Below are 23,854 nucleotides of genomic sequence, written 5' to 3'. Positions count from 1 at the left end.
CTAAAGCATCCCCGACAGATGGCTGTCCAGCTGCCTCTTGAAGGCCTCTAGTGTGGGAGAGCCCACAACCTCCCTAGGTAGCTGATTCCACTGTCGCACTGCTCTAACAGTCAGGAAGTTTTTCCTGATGTCCAGCCGGAATCTGGCTTCCTTTAACTTGAGCCCGTTATTCCGTGTCCTGCACTCTGGGAGAATCGAGAAGAGATCCTGGCCCTCCTCTGTGTGACAACCTTTTAAGTATTTGAAGAGTGCTATCATGTCTCCCCTCAATCTTCTCTTCTCCAGGCTAAACATGCCCAGTTCTTTCAGTCTCTCTTCATAGGGCTTTGTTTCTAGACCTCTGATCATCCTCGTTGCCCTCTTCTGAACCCGCTCCAGCTTGTCTGCGTCCTTCTTGAATTGTGGAGCCCAGAACTGGACGCAATACTCTAGATGAGGCCTAACCAGGGCCGAATAGAGAGGAACCAGTACCTCACGTGATTTGGAAGCTATACTTCCAAATCAGGCTGAGGCAGACCGAATCAGCCCGCTTCAACTCAGATTCAGGGTTTGGGACCTAGGTGAAGCACTCCCCTAGAATTCAGTAGCCTGAAGCAATTTTGGTAGAGACATTTGCAGTGGCAATGAGGCCCCATTCATTGACTGGGCTGGGACCGATTCCCATTTGACAGTTCCCCTATACCATTGGTTCATTATGTCAGTTCTTTAAACAACAATATGAAAATGATAGTATCTCAACCTGATAGTTTTCCTCTACCCTCCCTGTTCCTTTCTCCTTTTGTCTCACGTCTCTTAGATTGCAAGCTGCTATTATAAAATGTAAACTGCCCTGAGTTCTTTGGCAGAAAGGTGTCAATACAAATGTGGCAATTAAATAAATCAGCAGAGCCAGAGGATCTATATGCAGAATTTATGGGTTTATACTATATATGTTTTCATAAACGTGGTATGGGCTTGGTTCTGAGGTTCCGAGTAAAGTTTTCCCAGGCCAGGGAAAAGTTGCTCCTGCCTTTAGTCCTCATCCCAAACTAAACCAAATTACTTGAAATTGGATTTTGCTGCATTCATTCCTTGATCCAATTACCACTTCCTCCCTCCTCTTTGCTGTTGTCTTCCTACCCTCTCTCAACTACCTACGTATTGATAGTAAACTCTGTGCGGGCAGGAAACCTATCGTTTACTTTGCTCTGTGAAGCACCATGGATGTGGCACTATTCAAATAAATAAATAAGAGTTCTTTGGCTAGGGGTACTTTTTTGAGTGCACGGCGCCACCTACGTTTCAACCCGGCACCCACTTGGTCTGCAATAATACTGTAGCCGCAAAACATCATTTCCTAAATCACAGTTACTGTGCAACCCCTTCCGTGATAAAAATGGAAACATTGGAAAATACGTTGGGCATGTTTGCATATTTACTATTAAATACAGAAAGCTTTGGCGATGGGGCGAAATATAATAAATAAATTTGCTATTATTAACATTTTTATTATTAATATTTATATATCACCTTATTTCCTTAAAAAAACTATCTAGGGGCTGTCTGTTCATGGCCAAAGCCCTGCAATGGCTGCGAATCTGCGTTGCGTCAGTTATATGATGCAGCCGCAGAGTTGCAGCTACAGTGGAGCTTTCCTGCAAAGCTGTGCTTTGAAAACGTCGTGGACTTGCCCTGATTTTTTTGGTGGGATCGAGGTCAGTACGGCTCTTCTGCCATCTGACCTCGCTTTATTTATTTATTTATTTATTGCATTTGTATACCGTCCCATAGCCAAAGCTCTCTGGGCGGTTTGGGGGCGATCCAAGGGATGGTCTTCGTGGAAGGTGACTGGTGATTGGTCACCAGAAACCAAGAAGAGGCTGACAGACGGGACCCCCACTGTGTTCCCTTCGAAGTGCTAATATTGTCCTGAGATGCACTTTCATCTTTTGTGAACCGCCCAGAGAGCTTCGGCTATTGGGCGGTATAGAAATGTAATAAATAAATAAATAAATAAATAATAAATTTCACTATCTCCTTTATTTCTGAAGGATATTGTGGTTGAGGTTTAACTTTAAAAAATTCCTAAAAATCAGGGGATGATCCAATTTGCTTCAAAATCAGCACAACTAAGGATCTATTTAGAAGCTATCATGGTGCCCAGTTACATGACTGTATCTTGAAATTTTATTTATTTATTTATTTATTTATTACATTTCTATACCGCCCAATAGCCGGAGCTCTCTGGGCGGTTCACAAAAATTAAAACCATTCAAAGTATAAAACAACAGTATAAAACCATAATATAAAATACAATATAAAAGCTCAACTAGATAAAAACAGCAGCAATGCAAAATTACAAAAATGACGGAGATGAATGCAGTTTTGTAAATCAGGGGAATGGTTGAGGATTAAATTGTTAAAAAATCGCTAAAAGTCAGGCATGATCTGATTTCCTTCAAAGTGGCCATGCCTAAGGTCCTATGTGGAAGCTATCATGATGCCCAGTTATATGCGTGTAGCTTAAAAAATAACGGAGATAACTGCATTTCTGTAAATGGGGAAAAATCTTTTTTTAAATCCCCAAAAATCAAGGGATGATCTGATTTCCTTCAAAATCGGCATGAATAAGGATCTATTTAGAAGCTATCACAGTGCCCAGTTACATGCCTCTATCTTGAAAAATGATGGAGATAAATTGTAAATTTTGTAAATTGGGGAAATGGTTGAGGGTTAAATCGTTAAAAAATCGCTAAAAATCAGAGCATGATCTGATTTCCTTCAAAGTGGCCATGCCTAAGGTCCTATGTGGAAGCTATCATGGTGCCCACTCACATGTGTGTAGCTTAAAAAATAATAGAGATAGCTGCATTTCTGTAAATGGGGGGGGAAACTTTTTAAAAATCTCCAAAAATCAAGGGATGATCCCATTTCCTTCAAAGTGGCCATGACTAAGGATCTATTTAGAAGCTATCCTGGTGCCCATTTTCATGTTTCTAACTTGAAAGCTAAAAAAGTTATAGGCGTTTTACATTTGCAATGCAAGTCTATGGGGGGGAAACGGAGCTCCGGATCTGTATCCGCAGCGGAGCGGAGGCGGATCAACCTGAAGTGGAGCAGACCCGATCTGAAAGGAGTGGATTGGGATCTGGAGCGGATCATGGCGTCCGTACACAGCCCTATAAATAAACTGCACTCTGGGAAAGAAGGAACGAGGAAGACAATAGTTGACAAAAAGAAAATCAGGGCTTGCTCCAGTTTGATTGCTTCCCACCCCAGGAAATGAGAGGAAATCCAGCCATTCCACTAGCCATGCTCACAGTCTACTTTTTCCCCCCTTTTCCTTCTCCATCCCTTTTTCCTTGTATGTCATGTCTTTTTAGATTGTAAGCCTGAGGGCAGGGGCTGTCTTCTTTGCTGATTGATGGTCATCTGCTCTGGGAGCCTTTTTGGGCTAAAGATCAGGATAAAAATCCTTTAAATATATAACTAGCCGGTGGAATCTATGAAACAGGTTCTTCTATTTTGTAACTGCTATGCTGGTCAGCAAACGATTGTCCCTTTCTGGCCATGTTAATTAGGGGTGACTGTGGCGTTATACCCCACAAGTCAGTTCCCTAGTGTATGTCTGCAATTGGTAAGTCTGTGGTGCTTAGAATGTTGGCCTGAGTGGGCGGAGTTAGAATGTCTGAGGAGGAGGGAGGAGGATATATAAGGGGATGACTGAGGGGATTGTGAGAGACTTTTAGGTCCTCTTAGAGTCTTTAGCCTTTAGTGCTTGAGCTCTCTGTGTGTAGAGTACTTGGGTACTGGAGAGTTTGAGGTTCAGTATAGAGAGTGGAGTCTTTTGAGTGGGGTATGCAGATGGACAGTTTGTGTAAAATAAACAATACTGATCATAAAATCCAAGAGTGAATGTGTGGGTGACAGGAAAGCGTGTACGTGAATGGGTGAAAGGATTGGATGAGAGGTTTCAAAAAGGGTTTTAAATGTTTTATTTTGAAACAAAGCTTGTGAACTTTTAAAATAAATTTTAATTATTTTGTTTCAACTACCACAAAAATCCCACGTGTCTGTTTGGCATTTATCATCTGAAGTTTATCCATTTAACACCCATTCTGACAATAATTCACCTCAGCACATATAACTCACAGTGTTTTATTTTATATATTGAAATCCTTCTCCATTTAACCCCTTTCTCCACATAGTTTGGAGAAAGGCGGTGTTTGTCCCTCGCCTCAGGCGTATCAAGCGGTGGTGCTTGGCTTGAGCAGGGAGTGTCTGCGGCCGGGCCTGGTGTTCAGAGCCTGTGTCGTGGCAGTGACCACATTACACCAGTCTTAAAATCTCTTCACTGGCTGCCAATTAGTTTCCGGGCAAAGTACAAAGTGTTGGTTATTACCTTTAAAGCCCTACACGGTTTGGGTCCAGGTTAACTGCAGGATCGCCTTCTCCCATACAATCTGCCCTGCACACTCAGGTCCTCTGGGAAGGGTTTACACTAGTCAGTCAAAGTTAGGCTGATGGGTATTACCCAGAGGACCTTTTCTTCTGCCGCTCCCAGTTTGTGGAATGGCTTGCCGGGAGAGATTCATCAACTTAGCAGTCTTCCGGAATTTAAGAAAGCCATAAGGACTGATCTCTTTGGGCACACCTATCCAGTTGAATTTTAAGATGCCTTTTAATAATATATTAGTTTTAAACATTTTAATTAGTTGTGTTTTATGGTGTTTACATTTGTGCTGTACCCCACCTTGATCCAAGAGGGAGAGGCGGGTAACAAATAAATAAATTAATATATTATTATTATTATTATTATTATTATTATTATTATTATTATTATTATCTCGCCTCTCCCTCTGGATTGAGGCAGGGAACAACACTAAATACAATATAATATATATCAGGAAGTTCAACTTAATTTTATGTTAAATACTTGCCGACAGACAAAATCTCATGGGTGCCATTAGCTGTGGCCACATTTTTGTCTGTGCAGTGCGAACAATGAAACAATGTACTATCTGATGCTGGAATGATGTTTTGGGAGGATTCCCCCAGGTAATTTCTTATTTTGTATATACGTGTATTTGAGCTGATGGTACCTATCTCACAATACTTTGCATCTGGGATTATTGTGTTCTGTTTGGCTTTTATTTTTGATCTGTTGACTGTAATAATTAAATGGATGGACTTGGCCATGGAGTCACAAGTAGTAAATCGGTCAGCTACTCACCTGAAAATTTAAATACATATATATTCTCAAGTATGATGAACCAGCTCTTATTATAGGATATTGTCTGTTATCTGAGCTTATACTGTCATCTAGAGGCGAAGATATGAAATTGCCAGATCTGATGTACCTTTTATGATGAAACATAATTTTGTGTTGGTCCTAAAGCCTTTGAGAGAGCAGGGGAGATATCAGAGATTCACATTATGGGAGCAGATACCTGTATTTTTCCTTCCTGGGTTTGTCAAGAGGTTTATCCATTTAGCTCAAATGTATTTCTAAGTTCTCAAGTAGTCTGTACTAGGTAAAATGCCACAAGGGATGTAGTATTAAATAGAATCATAGAATCATAGAATAGCAGAGTTGGAAGGGGCCTACAAGGCCATCGAGTCCAACCCCCTGCTCAATGCAGGAATCCACCCTAAAGCATCCCTGACAGAGGGTTGTCCAGCTGCCTCTAGTGTGGGAGAGCCCACAACCTCCCTAGGTAACTGATTCCATTGTCGTACCGCTCTAACAGTCAAGAAGTTTTTCCTGATGTCCAGCTGGAATCTGGCTTCCTTTAACTTGAGCCCGTTATTCCGTGTCCTGCACTCTGGGAGGATCGAGAAGAGATCCTGGCCCTCCTCTGTGTAACAACCTTTCAAGTATTTGAAGAGTGCTATCATGTCTCCCCTCCATCTTCTCTTCTCCAGGCTAAACATGCCCAGTTCTTTCAGTCTCTCTTCATAGGGCTTTGTTTCCAGACCCCTGATCATCCTGGTTGCCCTCCTCTGAACAAATAATATTATCATTATTTATTTATTTACAATATTTATATACTGCTCCCCATTCAAAATTTCAGAGCGGTATACAAGATAAAATAAAATGAAAACAAAATAAAAATGCATCAAAATATTTTTTTTAAAAAAGCAAAATGCAAAGTATTAGTGACATCTACCTTAGATAAGCTCTTCATCCTTCACCTCTGATGGCCTTCCTTATTTTTTTTTAATGCTGATAAATTTACAGAGTTTCAGGTATGGGAGGCTCAGGGCTTGTACCCAGTGAAAGATCTGTTGAATGACCACACACACACAAAAAAGTGGACCTCAATTAAAAGAACAATTACGGGAAATTAAAACCAGCCAGTTCCAATTAGCCCAAATGATTTATTTGTTTACAATATTTATATACCGCTCCCCATTCAAAATTTCAGAGAGGTGGACAAGATAAAATAAAATAAAAACAGAATAAATCACCTTAAAATAGATTTTTAAAAGAAGCCAAATGAAAAGTGAACCATGGGTGGTCATTAAAGAAAGGCTTCCTGGAACAATGTTTTCAGGAGGTCCCAAAAGGAATACAAAGTTGTCGCCTGCCTGACCTCCAGAGGCAGGGAATTACATAGGAGGGGGGCCACCACACCAAAGGCTCTTCCCCTGGTGTACTCCAATCGGAGGATGGGTCCATGTGGAACCACCAGGAGCATGCCCTTGGATGACCTCAGCGACCGGGCACGTTGGTAGGGGAGAAGGCGCTCTCGGGTATCCTGGTCCCAAGATGTTTAGGGCTTTGTACACTAGTAGAAGAACCTTAAACCTGGCCTGGTAGCGAATAGGCAGCCAGTGCAGTTCCCTGCACAGTTACACATTTTACCTCGATTCTTCCATTGAAAGCACAGGTGGTACAATCTCTAACCAAGGCAGGATCTACACTACTGCTTTAAAACGGTTTATAACAGTAGTGACAACTGTTGAGGCCCAGGACACACTCCCTAGACAGTCTTCAAAACGTTTTCAAAACGTTATATCCTGCTTAGTGTAGATCTGGCCCAAGTTTGAACACCTACTGACGGAAATTAATCCCAACTCAAAAGGTCTGTCTCATAAATATACAAAATCCTCACAGAGATATCAATGGGAGTCACTAATGCCATAAGGCAGGTATGGGGAGAAGATGTAAACATCACTGTTGAAGGTCGGTGGGATTCCTTGTGGGCTCTATCCCCATACGACTCAATTTTATCTGAACTGAGGGGAAATGAAGTTTAAAAATATATAGCTGACTAATTCCAAAGCATGTTACAGAGCTGACTTACAAGCTTGGGCCTGGGAGCCTTTGCGTTGGGACACATTCTTTCCACATTGGGTCCATTTCCATGGCTGCCTCTCTTGACTTCGCTCCATATGAAGTCTGAGCAATGGGCAGGTGGGTTTCGATTGCAGTTTACATTATAGTTTGAGTTCTCGGGTTTATCTTGTTCCTCTTAGATCACCGGAATGTACAGGAACCCGTGTGTGTGCTCATTTGTGGGCTCAGAATGGTGTTCTGGACTGAATGGCGGGCTGCCAGGTCAAGCAGTAGATCGCAGCTCGGACTCAGCCAGTTTGCCAACATCGTTGTGGTCCTGCCTGATTCCCAGAGTGGTCTGGAGGGATGGCTACAGCCTGGGGGCCCTGGATCGGGCATGCAAGAAGGTGAACAGGGAAATAGCCCTGGGTATTTCTAGATACAATGATGAGATTATTTTACACCCTGAGATCTCTCAGACGTGGAGGGAGTCTTAGGATGGGAGTCCATTTGTCTGAATTAGGCAATGACTTGTTCCTGGCTGATCTGCAAAGGAGCCTGCGAGAAGTAATTCACCACAGGTGGGAGGAAGGCCCAAGCAATAGGCTTGCCATCCTCCTGCATCCTCCTGTGGCTGGTAGGGGCAGACACTCTTAGGGGTGTCAGAGATGGTGAGCAAATATTCTCACCTGATGTTGTCAGGTGATGCCTGAGGCCTCCTGCTGAGGGTTTTGTGGCCCCAGCGGGAGGATAAAGGTTACCTGTGAGACCAACTCACCTCACCCACAGGTGACTGTATGGCCTGGAGGCTGGCAAACCATGGCTGCCTGCAAAGGCTTCTGGATTAGGGTGACCATATTTTGGAAAATAAAAAGGAGGACATTTCCAGCCCCCAAGGGGGCATGCCCACGAACATGCCCAGCCCCCAAAGGGGCGTGCCCATCCAAACATGGCCTTGGTCACATGTCTGATTTCACAGCACACAATTAAGTCAAAACTGTTCTACATAACATCTTAATGTTAAAATCACTGGAATAAAGAACAATGTATCTGAAATTAACTTCACTCATTTCCACTTTTGTAGCTTTCGTGTACTTTGAAGCTTTTGCTATACTCTGTGTGGTACAGTCTCCCGTTCCCTCAAATAATCTTTGCAGACTGCAAATTCTTCACTGGATGACCATAGTCTATCCTTTCCTAACATTTAAAACACTTTCCCCATCACCTTTCTCATATCCATACTCACAGATTCAGCATACTGCAACCACTGAACAAATGAAGCAGTTTATTTTATTTTATTTTATTTATTACATTTTTATTCCGCCCAATAGCCAAAGCTCTCTGGGAGGTTCACAAAAATGTACAAGTACAGGTACAGAAAAATGTACAAGTATAGAAAAATTTAATATAACAACCAAGCAACCAAACATTCAGAACTAAATCCCACACACACACACACCAACACACACCTCTTCTCCGTCTGCCCTCCTCTCCTGTTCTCTGAAGCTGGCAATGAGGACTCAGAGGGCTCCAAGGCATCAGCTCAAGCCCCCCTTCTCACCACTGCTCTCCAGACGAGACTGCTGGAAGTCGTTGCACCTGGGGCTCTTTGGAGACTGATCAGATTAGGAGATGGCTGCTGGGCTGCTCACTGGGCCCAGGTAACTCTCTGGTGACGGTTTAGGAATCATTCTCAACATTTCCACTGAATTCTATCTGTTCGGGACGACAGCTAAAAGATGCAAATGAAAAGCTTCCTAAGGGGATTTGCATCCAGAACCCAGCAACGAGGAGACAAAGTTTATTCATGACAATTTAAAGGGTTACCCAATGATCAGCCGTTCCTAGCTCCTGCTCTCACCCGTGCTGGTCCCTAGGAATCGTGGGTCTTGGAGGGGGGGAAATTCCTACGCGGCCCCAGATGGAAACTGGCGGCCGGAACCTCCCACACTGCACTAAGGGCTGGCCGGAGGCTGCCAGGCTGGAAACGGGCCTGAGGGAGGAGACGCGGAGCAGGGCCAAACGGCACGGCCTCTTCTTTCCTGGGCCCGATCCTCCAGACCGCCTCTTCTTCCTCCCTCGATGTCCCAGGAGGCTCCAGGGCAAGGGGCACCTGCAGGACCAAAAACCGCGTCAGTCTCATCGGCTCTGCTCCTCCCCCCTTCCCACTCGGGCAGCCGAAGCCACGTTCAGCTCGGTTCGCTTGGGGATTGATGGTGGTGGTGGGGCCCAGATGCAGCTGGGAGAATCTTCTTCCCTGGTGCATCTCCTCCTGAGTGGGGGAGAGCACACAACGCAGCGAGGGCCTGGCCCTGGCCCCCACCGTAGCAGGCAAAGGAACGTCTCTGAGTTGCCTCCGGGCCAGGACCGTTGGGCTTTTGGGGAGGCAGGAAGCAGAGGAAAGCCCCCCTCCCAATGGGGACCCCAACCTTAGAGTTGTGGAGAGGGGAGGGCGGAGCCAGGGCGGGAGGAGCTCCCTGACCAACCCCGTCTCGTGTAGAAGTCCCCACGGGAGTAGGGGATTTTGGAGCTTCAAGGCCACACCAGGGAGCCAGAGAGCTACTCCCGTGGGGACTTCCGACAGAGATCCGCTTGCACAGACAGTCCAAAAGGATTCCTAATAAATCCACCTGCATTCAGCAAGGGCTCCTGCCCTGTACCTGACCTCCTCCTCCTCCTCCTCCTCCTCCTCCTTCGCCCACTAGCCTCTTGGGCTCCCAGGGGCCTCTCTGCTTAAGGGGCTGCTCTGCGGCTGACGCTGCCTGGGGAAGGCGGCAGGGAACGAAGGGGGATGCAGGGTTTGGCTGCCGGAGAGGGAGGGGAGGAGGAGCAGCACATCCCGGCGCGGAAGGGGGCAGGGGCGGTGGCCCGGAGGCCGTTTGGGAGCAGGGGAAGGGGGTTCAGGAGTAAAAAGGGGGCACTCCACCCCCCAGCAGATGGAGGTGAGGGGAGATGACCTTCCTTCCTCTTCCCTTGCGGCCCCACAGCCCCTCCTGTGCAGGGGAGGGACCTCCTGAGACTAGGGGTGGGGCTGCATGGGCTCAGGGGGAGGAGCCAGGTTCCCCCTCGCTGTTCGGCCTCATGTCACTTCCCTGGTGGGCTGCGGCATGGCTCCCAGGTGGTGTTCCGAGCCAGAAGTCCAGGAGATCTCATTCCTGAAAAACACACACACAGAGAGAGGAGAGATTTGGGGCTGTGCCAGCCTTTCCCAGGGACATGAAGACAGGGAGAGGAGGACTCTTCCCAGCCGCTAAGCGAAGTAACAGCAATCTTTAGGGGGTTTGTGGATTCCCAGCCTGCTCCTCACGCGAAACGTCCACAAGAAATAAGCATCTCTCGCTATGGCATCCTGACCGGAAGGGAATCCAGCCTTCCCTAAAACTCCACCCCTCCGCCCCGCCTCCTCTGGTCTGTCTTCTGCCAGAGGAAACATCCCAAAGGCAGCATCCGCTTGGGAAAAGCTCCGTGTTCCTCGGTGCTTCGGCCTCCTCATAGAACCACCTCATGGATGAGCAGCCCCGGACTGGTGGAGCCCAGCAGAATCCAGCCACCGCAAGGGCCCCGAAGCCCTGTCAGAGGGAGGGCTCCTGCAACCCACCAGGCCCTCAGCCATCCTGCTCCAATTACCATTCCATCAGGCAGGGAGATCGTGGTACTCTGGCGGGTACCTCGTCCGCCTACATCCCGCAACGAAGCGCCGGACGGCGGCCCGCACACCGTGGCGGGAGTGGAGAGCGAAGTTCTTCCGCAGGATGTCTCCTGTCCGGTAGCCGACTCTCCTGATGGCAGGGTCCTTGTTGCGGATCAGGAGGTCGACAACTGCGGGGATGCACGAGAAAGGCAGCTCACAGCCAGGCCCAGTGACACCGAGGGGACCCTCTCTGGGCCCTGAAGCGCACAACGTCAAAGGGCCGGGCCTCAGAAGCGGCCGGAGGGACACCTTGGGCCCCCCTTCCGCCCTGAGAGGTGGCAGTCCTACTGGGAACACCAACCCATGCGCCACAAAATGCCCAGCCAGCGAGAGCACCCGTCCCCTGCAGTCTTCCGCACCGCCATCCGCCCAGGGAGGGAAGTGGAAGGAAAGGGAGGAACGTGGGCTGAGCACCCTACAGTTTTCCGCCCGGGAGAAGTGACACCCGCAGCTCCTCACTTACAAGCATGATAGGCGTCGATGACGCATTCAATGATGACGCTGCCATCCTTGTGCATCAGGTGACCTGGAGAGACACAGAGGGAGCCATAGGAGACCTGAGCTGTCTACGTCCACGGTCTGCATCCCATCCGCTCGCAGAGGGAACCCAGTCGCCTCTGACTCCCGGGAGCCCCGAGGCAGCCTGAGCAACACCTCCAGGGGCTCGTATCTTGCACTGGGCCTTGGAGGAAACTGCACAGGTGGTCCTGCCCAGCCAGGATCAGGCGCTCCATCAAACGCCGAAAGAGCCAGGCCTCTCCTGGGTGCCCCACATCCTCCAAGGCTGGGCCAGAGGTCGCCCTTTGACCTGGGGCTGTCCACGAAGGGAGACCCAGAGATTGTGCTTCCTTACCCAGGAACATGGCAGCCGTCCTCCTCACTGAAGCCTGCTTGCTGCGGAAGTAGGTCATGATGTCGTACACCTCGCTCTCCAGCACACACCTCGGCGTGTGGTACCGTAACTAGGATGACACGGAGAAGCGCAAACGCTGAACCCTCTGGGAAGTCGTCCCCCCTCCCCGCCCCCCCCCCCCCCGCTCTTGCCTGAGCGGGACAGAGAAGGGCTCTTACCAGTCGCTTTGAGATCTTGTGCAGCAGCTCCTGCAGGCTGAAGGTTTCCCTCGCCAGAACGTGCCAGGGCAGGTCCCGCTGCAGGTCCTCCGTCAGGCGCCGGGCGATGTCCTTCGCTGCCTTCGAAGGAATAGAAGCAGACAATGAGATACTAGAAGGCGGAAAAAGAGATCTCCAGGCAGGGAAGGGCTCCTGCAGAGAGACTAAGAGCTGAGATCCCCAGGAGTGCCGGAATGGCATCCATGGGTGAATAGCCGCAAGAGCCACGGAGGACGTTTGCCGTGGGGAAGCCAGAAGCCCTTTGGAGGGGCACGGAGGGGCCTCACCTCTGCCATGGCCTCGTCCTCGTCCTCCACATGCATCAGCACCCCTATGAGGTCTGTGACCTTCCGCCTCCTCTCCTCATGAGGTTCCTGGTGCTGCAGAAGAACCCGGTAGTAATGTAGGGCTGCCTTTCGGACCTGAGCCGACTCCTACGAAGAAGGAACAAAGAGGAACGTCAGAATCGTTTCCTCACCTCTGTCACCACGGAGATGCCCTCTTCCCCAACCGATGAGAATCCGAGTGACGGGGCCCGGGGCTGAGTCTCCGTCGGTCACGCCTGCCCCAGCTTCTGTGCTGGACGGAGCGTCCCTCGAGGGCTGGCGTGCAATACTCATGTGGTGGAAAAGAAGGCAGACCTGGGCAGCCAGCGGAGCGTTCAGAGGCACCTGTTCTTGCTCAGGGAGGTGGCGCCACAGCTGCTGGGCAAAGTCCAGGGCCGCCAAGGTGGCGTCTCCGTCAGAGGACCCAAGTATGCCCTGGATGAAATCCTCGGGCCTCTTCTTCTACGGGGAGAGAAGGAGGATCCTGTCCTATCTCCTAAGAGGTTGCCCTCTGGGTGAGATCAGATGACTCCCTTGTGAGGAAAGCCCTGCATTCGCTCTGACCCAAGAGTCCTCCCTGGAACTTCCAGCCACCCGCTGGGATACCACAGGGGTAAGAACAGCGAGTAATTTCAGGGACAAAGTTCCGCTGGAAAAGTGCAATAAAACGGAAAGGATCATGCCTGATCCCACCATGAGCTGGCTACGGAGAGGGAAGCATCAAGAAACCCCTCCCTCGGCTGCAATACCCTGGATGCGACAGGAGCTGTCGAACCCAGGGCCCGGTCCGCCATCCTGCTACTTTGGTTACTGCCCGGAAATAAAGCCAGCAGACGGAGACAGAGGAACCGCTGGGAAAGTGTGGGTGTGGGTGTGGGTGCCACGTAGGGGGCCCCTTAACCGTGGGTGAACGAAGAGTGGCAGTTCCTCAGTAGGAAGGGCGAGAGCCACTCCTGGGCTCGTGTGTGGCTGCTGCCACTTACCCTCTTACAGCTGACGTAGAGGTGGAGAAGGCCCTTCCTGCTCAGCTGGAAGGCGGCCTGACTGGGGTGCGCCAGCCAGCCTGCGAGGAGCGGCCAGGTCTTCTCCAGGGAGACAGGGCACGTGTCGTTGAGCAGCAGCTGAAACGGAGGGAGCCAGGAGAAACCGCATCAATACCTGGAGCCCCACCAAGAGGCGATGGCCTGGGTGCTCCAGCCCTGAGCGCATCAGCTCACCTCCGCCACGCTGCACGTCGCTTTGCCCCTGCCGGGGCTGTGGGTGTCCCCTCCACCCCCTTGACCAAACCCCAGCGGGAGCACAGGAGGAACGGCCAGCCTCGCCCAGGAACCAGGCCTCTCCAGGAGGAGGAGGAGGAGGAGGAGGCTCTGCTCCCACAAGGGGAGGTGCGGGAACCCCGTTTTCTGGGCCCTGTCCCACAGACTGCTTCTGCCCCTCTAATCCTTGGACCCTCGCCTGCCTGATTCCTGGCCTGACTTCCAGCCTCTTTGGGTGATCCTCTCTGATCCTCCTATGCCCAGATTAGGGCCCAGCAGCAGCCCCTGCCAGTGTTGAAACGAGCCGAGAGAGACTGGCACAACCTCCGCTCCCTAAACACTCACCCAGCTGGATTCCCGCCCTGCACTCCTCCGTCTCCAGCTGCAGCAGAAGCCCTGTCTGGGCCCCTGTGGCCCTCTGGAAAAGGCTGGCTTGGGGCCCCCGGCCTCTCCAGTACAAGCCCTGCCCAGTCTCTCTCGCGGGCGACGGCTGCTCCTACCTCGACAAAGAAGGCCACCGCTGCCACCGAATGCTCCGTGGGTTCTTCTCTCTCCATGAGGGACCTCAGGTGTTCCTGGAGGCCCTGCTGCGTGGAGGGCGATGCTGCGAGGAGGGCCCTGCAACACACAAGAGCCTCGGCTGACTGCGAGGGAACGTCCTCGCGGAGAGCGGGAGGGGCTGACCTCCGGGCCCCCTCAGACAAAAGGCTCCACGCTCCCTCTTACCTCACCAGGACGGCCACTCCGTGCAGGCAGGTCTTAGGGCGGCGCAAGATGTACCAGCAGACCAGGTCCACCGCCACGTGTGCTGCTGCCCGCTTCAGCAGCATCCGGATGATGGCCGCCGTTTCTCTGCAGAGGAGAGGGGGAGGCCAGAGTCACCGAGGCACCGCTTGCCCGGGCGAAGGGGGCCTTTTCAGCCAGGAAATGGCATGTCTGGGGAGAAGGGCCCTCGTGCCCAGAGGACGCCTCCCTGCCCCAAACATCTCCACTGCAGGGGGACGTGGGGCCAGGGGGCCTTTCCCTTGCCCACTGAAGCGTGGGGAGACCAGGCCCCTTCTGCCCCCGATTTCCCTGTGCTGTGACTTACTTAGGAGGCAGGGAGCCGATGTCTTGGCTCTCGGATCCCTTGGACGTCCTCTGCAGGCCGACAGCTTGCATGATGTTATTCACCAAGGCCAGCAGAAGTTCCGGGAACCGGGCCTCCAGCGCCGTGACGTCATCCGTGGACTGGATGATCCTGCCGATGGTCCTCGTGGCTTCTGCCTGAGGAGAGGAAGAGATTGGGACTCGTCACCAGGGCTCCTGGGAATGGGGATTTCCCCACCGCCCTCCTCCCCAGTCTGGGATCTGTTGACCCTCAGGGGTTGGACTCTGCACCCCCCCCACGGTTGTCCTGTCCCCAAATGTTGCTGAAGGCAGGCTGGCCACCCAGAGCCTTTGCAAACAGCGAGGGGACTTAAGGGCTGAAAGGCTGCATGGAAGCAAAACTCCAAAGGTTTCTGAACATCTCTGCCAGCATTGTCCCAGGCGGCTCCTACATCCAAGCAGAGGCGACGTAAGATGGCTGCTGGATGATGCCAATGGGAAATCCCTGCCCTGGGTGCTCTTGCGGGGGAACTCCCCTTAGGTCCGCTGAAACCTGTGGGGCGACGTGAGGGGAGGGGCCTGGAGCTGCAGGCAGGCGAGGCCTCGAGAGAAAACGGCCCCTGGGGCCAAGGAAGGGTTCTCTTCAGCGGGGGCCGCATGTCGGTGTCATGGATTCACATGTTTAGGCCAGGAAACCCTTTGAAAGGGGCTGGGCCCAGAGGGTGCTGGGAGAAAGGGGCACTGGGGAGGGGAGGGGGCGCTCTGGGCGTCCCCGTTGACGTATGTTCAGAGCTGCCTACCTGGTTTTCCATGGTTTTCAGGAAGAATGAAATGTCATCCTTCCTCTCCTGGGCCGCCTCCTTCTGCAAACCCAAACCCCAAGAAAATGTGAGGGGTCAGTGTGGATGTTTCAGTGAGGAAATGATGTTTGAGATTTCCCACAGATGTGCCCGAATCCCAACAGGACCATTGGCCATCTCCACGTCCAGCCAGGAGAGGATGTTCCGGGAGCGGGAAAAGGTGGGCAGGAGAGGCGGTGGAGAGGAAGGAAGTCCTACCACTCCTCGCTGGGCTTTCATGCCTTACCTCTGCCAGGTTGAATGGCCCTAGGCAGCTGGGGCTCAGGGTGGCGTCTTCCGGGGACACCCGAGGGAGCTGCAATCCCAGGCATCCCTTGTCCCCCGTCCTTGCCTCTTCGGCCTCCTGCTGGTCCACGTGGTCCGTCTGGAAATCCAAAGAACATGTGAATGCTCCATCTTGGGGATCAGGGAAGCCAACTTGGAAAAGGATGGGGAGATGGCCATGGAGGGGCAAGGGGGCAGGCGAAGCCAGCCTCAGGGCCTGCTCCACCTGAAGCGCCCTGTCACGCCACGCAGAGCCAGCTCACATCGACAGCCCTCTTGCAAGGAGCGTTAGAATGAGCGCTACTCAAGATAAGAAAGCCGGCCCTCTCTCGACCTCAGGAAACAGCAGCATGTCTGAAGTCCTTGTGGGGCCATCAGATGAAGAGCTGAACACGGATTCATACTGCAGGCTCCAACGAAGCCCCTGTGGCCACGTCCCTGTTGTGCATTGGCGTTTGCAAACCCGGTTCAGAACCTCGGCAACGTCGCAAACCGGGCCAGAGAAGCATCCTTCCACGGGTGGCGATGTTGTCATGGAGCAGTGATGGCTCAGGAGACGCCTTGGGCCTAAGCCAGGGCCAGGGGTCCCCCCTCGTGGATCCCCAGCCGAGGCCAGGAGGCCAGGCTCCCTGCACTTCCCCCAGGCAGGCCTGACCAACCGAGAGCCTTCCTACGGCCAGCCAGGCGCAGGGACTGACGTTGGGACACCCGGATTGGCCAACGTCACATCTGTCCCGGAGATGTGGTTGCCAGTGAGTGGAATGGGGCTGGGTAAGAGAGGTGGTGGGGTCAAAGGAAGCCCCCAATGTTCCCCCGGGAGTGTCACGCCTCACCTCATCCAGCGGTGGTAAGCAGCTGGGCGTCAGCAGTTGGTCCTCCTGGTCCCTGAGAGGAAAGGAGAACGCTTGGTTAGGCAGCTCCAGCCTTGGGAAAGGCAGCCATTGCTAGACAGACCCCAAGGAAAGGCAGAGCACTTGGGGCAGGCAGGGAGGGAGGGAGGGAGGGGCCTGGATTTCGAAGCTGGGCGGGAAATGACCCTCAGGAGCTCCAAAGAGCCTGGCTGGATGGGACCCAAGATCCACCGTCTTCTACGGTGGCCTTCCGGATGCTTCTGAGAACTGGGAAGCCCCCAAGGAAGGAGCAAAGGCAACATCCCACGGCCACCCCACCCCACCCCCTGGGTTCGTCCCGACACCTGCTTGGTATGGAGAAGGGCGGAGCTTGCCCAGTCCCACCATGGATGCGCCTCCTTCCTTTTAAAGGTAATGGCCATCCCGTCTTGTGGCAGTGAGTTCCACAGGTAGGCCAATCGGAGTGTGAAGACAGACTCCCTTTGGGCTGTGCTCAGTCAGCTCCTCTGGGTGGCCTCCAGTTGCAGCATGGGGAGGGTGAACCAAGTCCCCTCTGAAGTGTTCTCCTCCCGCCCCTGGATCCCCCTGGAACCTCTGGGGGAAGGTGCTTGGGTCCCCCGTTGGGAGTTCTTCATCCCCTATCTGAGTGTCCGAGACCCAGTGGGAACAGGGAAGAAATGGACAGCCCCACCCAGGAACTAAAAGAGCTTAACAACCGTAAGTCAGAGAAATGCTAGACTGATAAAGAGAAGGAAAGGTAGGAGGCCAGGGAATTTCGCCAGGTGCTGCACGCATACAAATGACACCTGCCTAAATACCCTTTTGTATACAACTGTTGAAGATATGGGAGCCCTGTCCTCTTTTTCATAGGGTCACCCTAGAGAAGGAGGCTTCTCTGCTGCCACAGGAGAAAGAAGAGAAGGGTCAGGGAGCTCTCCTTTTCTCTCTTTCAGTGACCAGCCGCTAGTCAAGCGTTCCTCTAAATAGTTTTATTGCTTTAGGGTTTTATGGTCAATTACCCGGCCATAAATCTCTGGCCAAGAATGCAGGAGGGAGCTGCTGCTGTTTTAAGAACAGCCCAGTCTTTTAAACAAGAGTCCAAGAGTTCTTAGCCAGAGGCACGTTCTGCAGCGTAAGCCTACCGGTCCGGGTTGAAGCACCAAAACAGAGGGTGTGGGCGTCAAGGAGCCAGGAGTAAGCGAAGTCCAGTCCAGTCCTAAATCAATAGCTGAGTCAGTCGTCCAGAGTCCCAGGGATACATGTTCAAGCGGAGTCAATCAAGCCGGTCCAGGTCAGCAATCCAGAATCACCGTCACAAGGCAAGGCGTCAGGGTACAGTAGCACAGGAAGAACGAAAGGTGTTTGATACACCAGACCAGCGGTCAGGTTCTCCCTTTTCAAACCCTGCCAGCATGACCCCACCCAGATCCCAGCTGTGCCTCATTCCTCCACCTTTTGACCCAACCCCCTCCTACAGTTCAGCGTCTTTTCCCTGCCTGTTCTGCAGGCGCATACTTCGCCTCACCACCTGCATTTGTTCTGCCCTTCTCCTTCGTCTCCTTTCGCGGGGGCTGGGTGGTCGAACCACCTCCGTCTCTGACTCAGCCTCAGGAGCAACAGGCAGAGGAAGCAACTGACTGGCCCGTGGCTCCTCCACGGGACCTGCATTCTCCTCCATGGAATGACTCCCTACCAACTGTGCACTGGTCTCTGGTCCGGCTGTGGGGGAGGAAACACCCTCTACTTCTTGTAAGTTTGCCTCCTCCTCATCTGAGGAGGCTTCCTCGGGTGCAACTCTAACACTCTCAGAGAAGGTGCCGAAACCCCTATTTCTGGGCTGCACCCCACTGACTGCTTCCCTTTGAACCTTGTCTGCCTGATTCATTGTCTGACTTTCAGCTCCTTTGTGTGGTCCCAGCTGATACTCCAAAGCCCCAGCTGCAGCCTCTCCCAGAGTTAAGACAAGGGCTCACGAGCAGCCCAGAACATAGCCAAGAGACACTGGAACAACCTTCTCTCCCAAAGCTGGTTTTCGGGCCTCCACTCCTATGTCTCCCAAAGCTGGTTTTCAGGCCTGCACTCCTAGGTCTCCCAAAGCTGGTTTTCAGGCCTGCAATCTTAGGTCTCCCAAAGCTGGTTTTCGGGCCTGCACTCCCAGGTCTCCCAAAGCTGGTTTTCCGGCCTGCACTCCTAGGTCTTCCAAAGCTGGTTTTCCGGCCTGCACTCCTAGGTCTTCCAAAGCTGGTTTTCAGGCCTGCACTCCTAGGTCTTCCAAAGCTGGTTTTCGAGCCTGCACTCCCAGGTCTCCCAAAGCTGGTTTTCATGGCCTGCACTCTTAAGTCTCCCAAAGCTGGTTTTCAGGCCTGCAATCTTAGGTCTCCCAAAGCTGGTTTTCGGGCCTGCACTCCCAGGTCTCCCAAAGCTGGTTTTCCGGCCTGCACTCCCAGGTCTTCCAAAGCTGGTTTTCCGGCCTGCACTCCTAGGTCTCCCAAAGCTGGTTTTCGGGCCTGCACTCCCAGGTCTCCCAAAGCTGGTTTTCAGGCCTGCACTCCCAGGTCTCCCAAAGCTGGTTTTCGGGCCTGCACTCCCAGGTCTCCCAAAGCTGGTTTTCCGGCCTGCACTCCTAGGTCTCCCAAAGCTGGTTTTCCGGCCTGCACTCCTAGGTCTCCCAAAGCTGGTTTTCAGGCCTGCAATCTTAGGTCTCCCAAAGCTGGTTTTCGGGCCTGCACTCCCAGGTCTCCCAAAGCTGGTTTTCCGGTCTGCACTCCTAGGTCTTCCAAAGCTGGTTTTCCGGCCTGCACTCCTAGGTCTTCCAAAGCTGGTTTTCAGGCCTGCACTCCTAGGTCTTCCAAAGCTGGTTTTCGAGCCTGCACTCCCAGGTCTCCCAAAGCTTGTTTTCATGGCCTGCACTCTTAAGTCTCCCAAAGCTGGTTTTCAGGCCTGCAATCTTAGGTCTCCCAAAGCTGGTTTTCGGGCCTGCACTCCCAGGTCTCCCAAAGCTGGTTTTCCGGCCTGCACTCCCAGGTCTTCCAAAGCTGGTTTTCCGGCCTGCACTCCTAGGTCTCCCAAAGCTGGTTTTCGGGCCTGCACTCCCAGGTCTCCCAAAGCTGGTTTTCAGGCCTGCACTCCCAGGTCTCCCAAAGCTGGTTTTCGGGCCTGCACTCCCAGGTCTCCCAAAGCTGGTTTTCCGGCCTGCACTCCTAGGTCTCCCAAAGCTGGTTTTCCGGCCTGCACTCCTAGGTCTCCCAAAGCTGGTTTTCGGGCCTGCACTCTTAGGTCTCCCAAAGCTGGTTTTCAGGCCTGCACTCCTATGTCTCCTGTTAGAAATAGAAAATATGTTACTTTTTCAATGTTATAAGGATATAGTAAAGAGATATAACCAATGGATTATATAGATGTTATAAGGGAAATATAATGGCAAATGTATAATCAAAATAATTTTATAAAGATTTCTGAAAGGGGTCAGCTAAATGCGATGTTATATGAAAAAAAAAAAGGAAAACATGACTTAACTGATGGAAGATCTTTTTCTGTAGAGATAATAGAGCAAAGGATATAACTGTCAAAACTTACAGAAAAACAGGAAAACATGACTTAACTGATGGAGGATCTTTTTCTGTAGAGATAATAGAGCAACGGAATTGTGTGTTAGACTTACTGGAGCCCCTCAGAATTTATGTTTTTGAGGTTATGATAGGGGAAGAGAAACAAATCTGTTGTTTGAACTCATGACCTAATGAAGGGGAATGTGATTGAGAGGAATAAGAAGGTGTGCTTATAGAGATAAACGCCAAATATAGAAGTGTGTAAATAAGAGTGGGTGGAAAAGCTGAGAGGTAAACAGGGGAGGAGTTACAAAGCCTACCGGGATAGGCTGTAACCCCTTGAGTCTCTGACCAATGGAAAGACCGGGGAAGGACCACTTCGGCCGGGTTAAGGGTATAAAACAGCTTCACATCAGCTTGTGGGTGTGCCTACTTTGCTAGAGCACCCAGACTTGCAATTCTGTATCAATAAAAGGAACAGAGTGCTTTCACCATTGTCCTTGAATCTTTATTTCAAATCGCATTTCTAACACTCCCAAAGCTGGTTTTCAGGCCTGCACTCCTAGGTCTCCCAAAGCTGGTTTTCAGGCCTGCACTCCTAGGTCTCCCAAAGCTAGGGTGACCATATTTTGGAAACCAAAAAGGAGGACAATGTGGTCGGCCCCAAGGGGGCGTGTCCAGTACCAAGGGGGCGTGCCCACCTGAACATAGCCTTGGTCACATGTCTGATTTTACAGCACACATTTAAGACAAATCTGTTCTACATAACATCTTAATGTTAAAATCACTGAAATAAAGAACAAGTGAGAGATTCAATGTATCTGAAATTAACTTCACTCACTCCTAGTTTTGTAAGTTTTGCTGTACTTGGAACTTTTGCTATACTTTGTGTGTTACATTCTCCCCTTCCCTCAAATATCTTTTCTGACTGTATCTTCACTCATTGCAAGCTGCTGTTGTTGTTAACAGGGTTTGCTACTGCCCCCAAATCTGTTTCAAATTTGGTACGGCTAAAGCTCTACCTAAAAGCTTTCATGGTGCCAACTTTCAGCTCTTTATCTTTAAAAATGATGATTTTAAAAATAATAATTTTAAAACCTCAATTTTTAAAAAATTCCTAAAAAATCAATGGATGAACGGATCTGTTTCAAATTTGGTGTTGCTAAAGGCAAGATGGCTGTCGGCTGAGACACTGGAAGTAGCCCAAGAAAGAAGGAAAGCAAAAGGCAACAGTGATAGGGGGAGATATGCCCAATTAAATGCAAAATTCCAGAGGTTAGCCAGAAGAGATAAGGAATTATTTTTAAACAAGCAATGTGCGGAAGTGGAAGAAGACAATAGAATAGGAAGGACAAGAGACCTCTTCAAGAAAATTAGAAACATCGGAGGTAAATTCCAGGCAAAAATGGGTATGATCAAAAACAAAGATGGCAAGGACCTAACAGAAACAGAAGAGATCAAGAAAAGGTGGCAAGAATATACGGAAGATCTGTATAGGAAGGATAATAATATTGGGGATAGCTCAGACGGTGTGGTCAGTGAGTTAGAGCCAGACATCCTGAAGAGTGAGGTCGAATGGGCCTTAAGAAGCATTGCTAATAACAAGGCAGCAGGAGACGACGGTATCCCAGCTGAACTGTTTAAAATCTTGCAAGATGATGCTGTCAAGGTGATGCATGCCATATGCCAGCAAATTTGGAAAACACAAGAATGGCCATCAGACTGGAAAAAATCAATTTATATCCCCATACCAAAAAAGGGAAACACTAAAGAATGTTCAAGCTATCGGACAGTGGCACTTATTTCACATGCCAGCAAGGTAATGCTCAAGATCCTGCAAGGTAGACTCCAGCAATTCATGGAGCGAGAATTGCCAGATGTACAAGCTGGGTTTAGAAAAGGCAGAGGAACTAGAGACCAAATTGCCAATATTCGCTGGATAATGAAGAAAGCCAGGGAGTTCCAGAAAAACATCTATTTCTGTTTTAATGACTATTCTAAAGCCTTTGACTGTGTGGATCATAACAAACTGTGGCAAGTTCTTGGTGGTATGGGGATACCAAGTCATCTTGTCTGCCTCCTGAGGAATCTGTATAACGAACAAGTAGCAACGGTAAGAACAGACCACGGAACAACGGACTGGTTTAAGATTGGGAAAGGAGTACGGCAGGGTTGTATACTCTCACCGTACCTATTCAACTTGTATGCAGAACACATAATGCGACGTGCTGGGCTTGACGAATCCAAGGCTGGAGTTAAAATCGCAGGAAGAAACATTAACAACCTCAGATATGCAGATGACACCACTTTGATGGCTGAAAGCGAGGAGGAGCTGAGGAGCCTTATGACAAAGGTGAAAGAAGAAAGTGCAAAAGCTGGGTTGCAGTTAAACCTCAAAAAAACCAAGATTATGGCAACCAGCTTGATTGATAACTGGCAAATAGAGGGAGAAAACGTGGAGGCAGTGACAGACTTTGCATTTCTGGGCGCAAAGATTAATGCAGACGCTGACTGCAGCCAGGAAATCAGAAGATGTTTACTTCTTGGGAGGAGAGCAATGACAAATCTCGATAAAATAGTTAAGAGCAGAGACACCACACTGGCAACAAAGGTCCACATAGTTAAAGCAATGGTATTCTCCATAGTAACCTATGGCTGCGGGAGCTGGACCATAAGGAAAGCTGAGCGAAGGAAGATAGATGCTTTTGAACTGTGGTGTTGGAGGAAAATTCTGAGAGTGCCTTGGACTGCAAGAAGATCAAACCAGTCCATACTCCAGGAAATAAAGCCAGACTGCTCACTTGAGGGAATGGTATTAAAGGCAAAACTGAAGTACTTTGGCCACATAATGAGAAGACAGGACACCCTGGAGAAGAGGCTGATGCTAGGGAAAGTGGAAGGCAAAAGGAAGAGGGGCCGACCAAGGGCAAGATGGATGGATGATATTCTGGAGGTGACAGACTTGACCTTGGGGGAGCTAGGGGTGGCAACGGCCGACAGAAAGCTCTGGCGTGGGCTGGTCCATGAAGTCACGAAGAGTCGGAAACAACTGAACAAATAAACAACAAAAAAGCTCTACCTAAATCCTATCATGGTACAAAGTTTCATCTCTTTATCTTTAAAAATGACGATTTTAAAAATAATAATTTTAAAACCTCAATTTTAAAAAAATTCCTTAAAAAATCAATGGATGAACGGATCTGTTTCAAATTTGGTACAGATAAAGCTCTACCTAAAAGCTTTCATGGTGCCGACTTTCAGCTCTTTATCTTTAAAAATGATGATTTTAAAAATAGTAATTTTAAAACCTCAATTTTTTAAAAAATCCTTAAAAATCAATGGATGAACGGATCTGTTTCAAATTTGGTGTGGCTAAAGCTCTACCTAAATCCGATCATGGTACAAAGTTTCATCTCTTTAACTTTAAAAATGACCATTTTAAAAATAATAATTTTAAAACCTCAATTTTTAAAAAATTCCTAAAAAAACCAATGGATGAACGGATCTGTTTCAAATTTGGTGTGGCTAAAGCTCTACCTAAATCCTTTCATGGTGTAAAGTTCCATCTCTTTATCTTTAAAAATGACGATTTAAAAAATAA

The 23,854-nt window shown here is 50.1% G+C and overlaps 2 protein-coding genes across 2 annotated transcripts in view; one reads left to right on the top strand and one right to left on the bottom strand.

The window, feature by feature from the left end:
- Window positions 1-23,854, top strand: part of JKAMP (JNK1/MAPK8 associated membrane protein) — a 405,493-nt gene that overhangs the window by 31,787 nt on the left and 349,852 nt on the right. The gene's annotated exons all lie outside the window — the stretch shown is intronic.
- The window catches only part of LOC134391917 (uncharacterized), a 24,408-nt gene continuing 10,049 nt past the window's right edge, over window positions 9,496-23,854 (bottom strand). The window contains exons 2-15 of the mRNA XM_063115840.1: window positions 16,691-16,742; window positions 15,820-15,957; window positions 15,534-15,596; window positions 14,735-14,910; window positions 14,371-14,496; window positions 14,145-14,262; window positions 13,372-13,509; window positions 12,704-12,850; window positions 12,350-12,496; window positions 12,024-12,143; window positions 11,806-11,914; window positions 11,416-11,478; window positions 10,889-11,080; window positions 9,496-10,416 (exon numbers count right to left, since the gene is read on the bottom strand). Coding sequence (XP_062971910.1) covers window positions 10,896-11,080; window positions 11,416-11,478; window positions 11,806-11,914; window positions 12,024-12,143; window positions 12,350-12,496; window positions 12,704-12,850; window positions 13,372-13,509; window positions 14,145-14,262; window positions 14,371-14,496; window positions 14,735-14,910; window positions 15,534-15,545 — 1,341 coding nt within the window. The 5' untranslated portion in view covers window positions 15,546-15,596; window positions 15,820-15,957; window positions 16,691-16,742 and the 3' untranslated portion in view covers window positions 9,496-10,416; window positions 10,889-10,895. The remainder of the gene's footprint in view (window positions 10,417-10,888; window positions 11,081-11,415; window positions 11,479-11,805; window positions 11,915-12,023; window positions 12,144-12,349; window positions 12,497-12,703; window positions 12,851-13,371; window positions 13,510-14,144; window positions 14,263-14,370; window positions 14,497-14,734; window positions 14,911-15,533; window positions 15,597-15,819; window positions 15,958-16,690; window positions 16,743-23,854) is intronic.

The sequence above is a fragment of the Elgaria multicarinata genome, chromosome 2 (assembly GCF_023053635.1).
Source record: "Elgaria multicarinata webbii isolate HBS135686 ecotype San Diego chromosome 2, rElgMul1.1.pri, whole genome shotgun sequence".
Lineage (NCBI taxonomy): Eukaryota > Metazoa > Chordata > Lepidosauria > Squamata > Anguidae > Elgaria > Elgaria multicarinata.
Note: the sequence above shows the minus strand (reverse complement) of the source record. Positions and strands in the feature narration are given on the sequence as shown.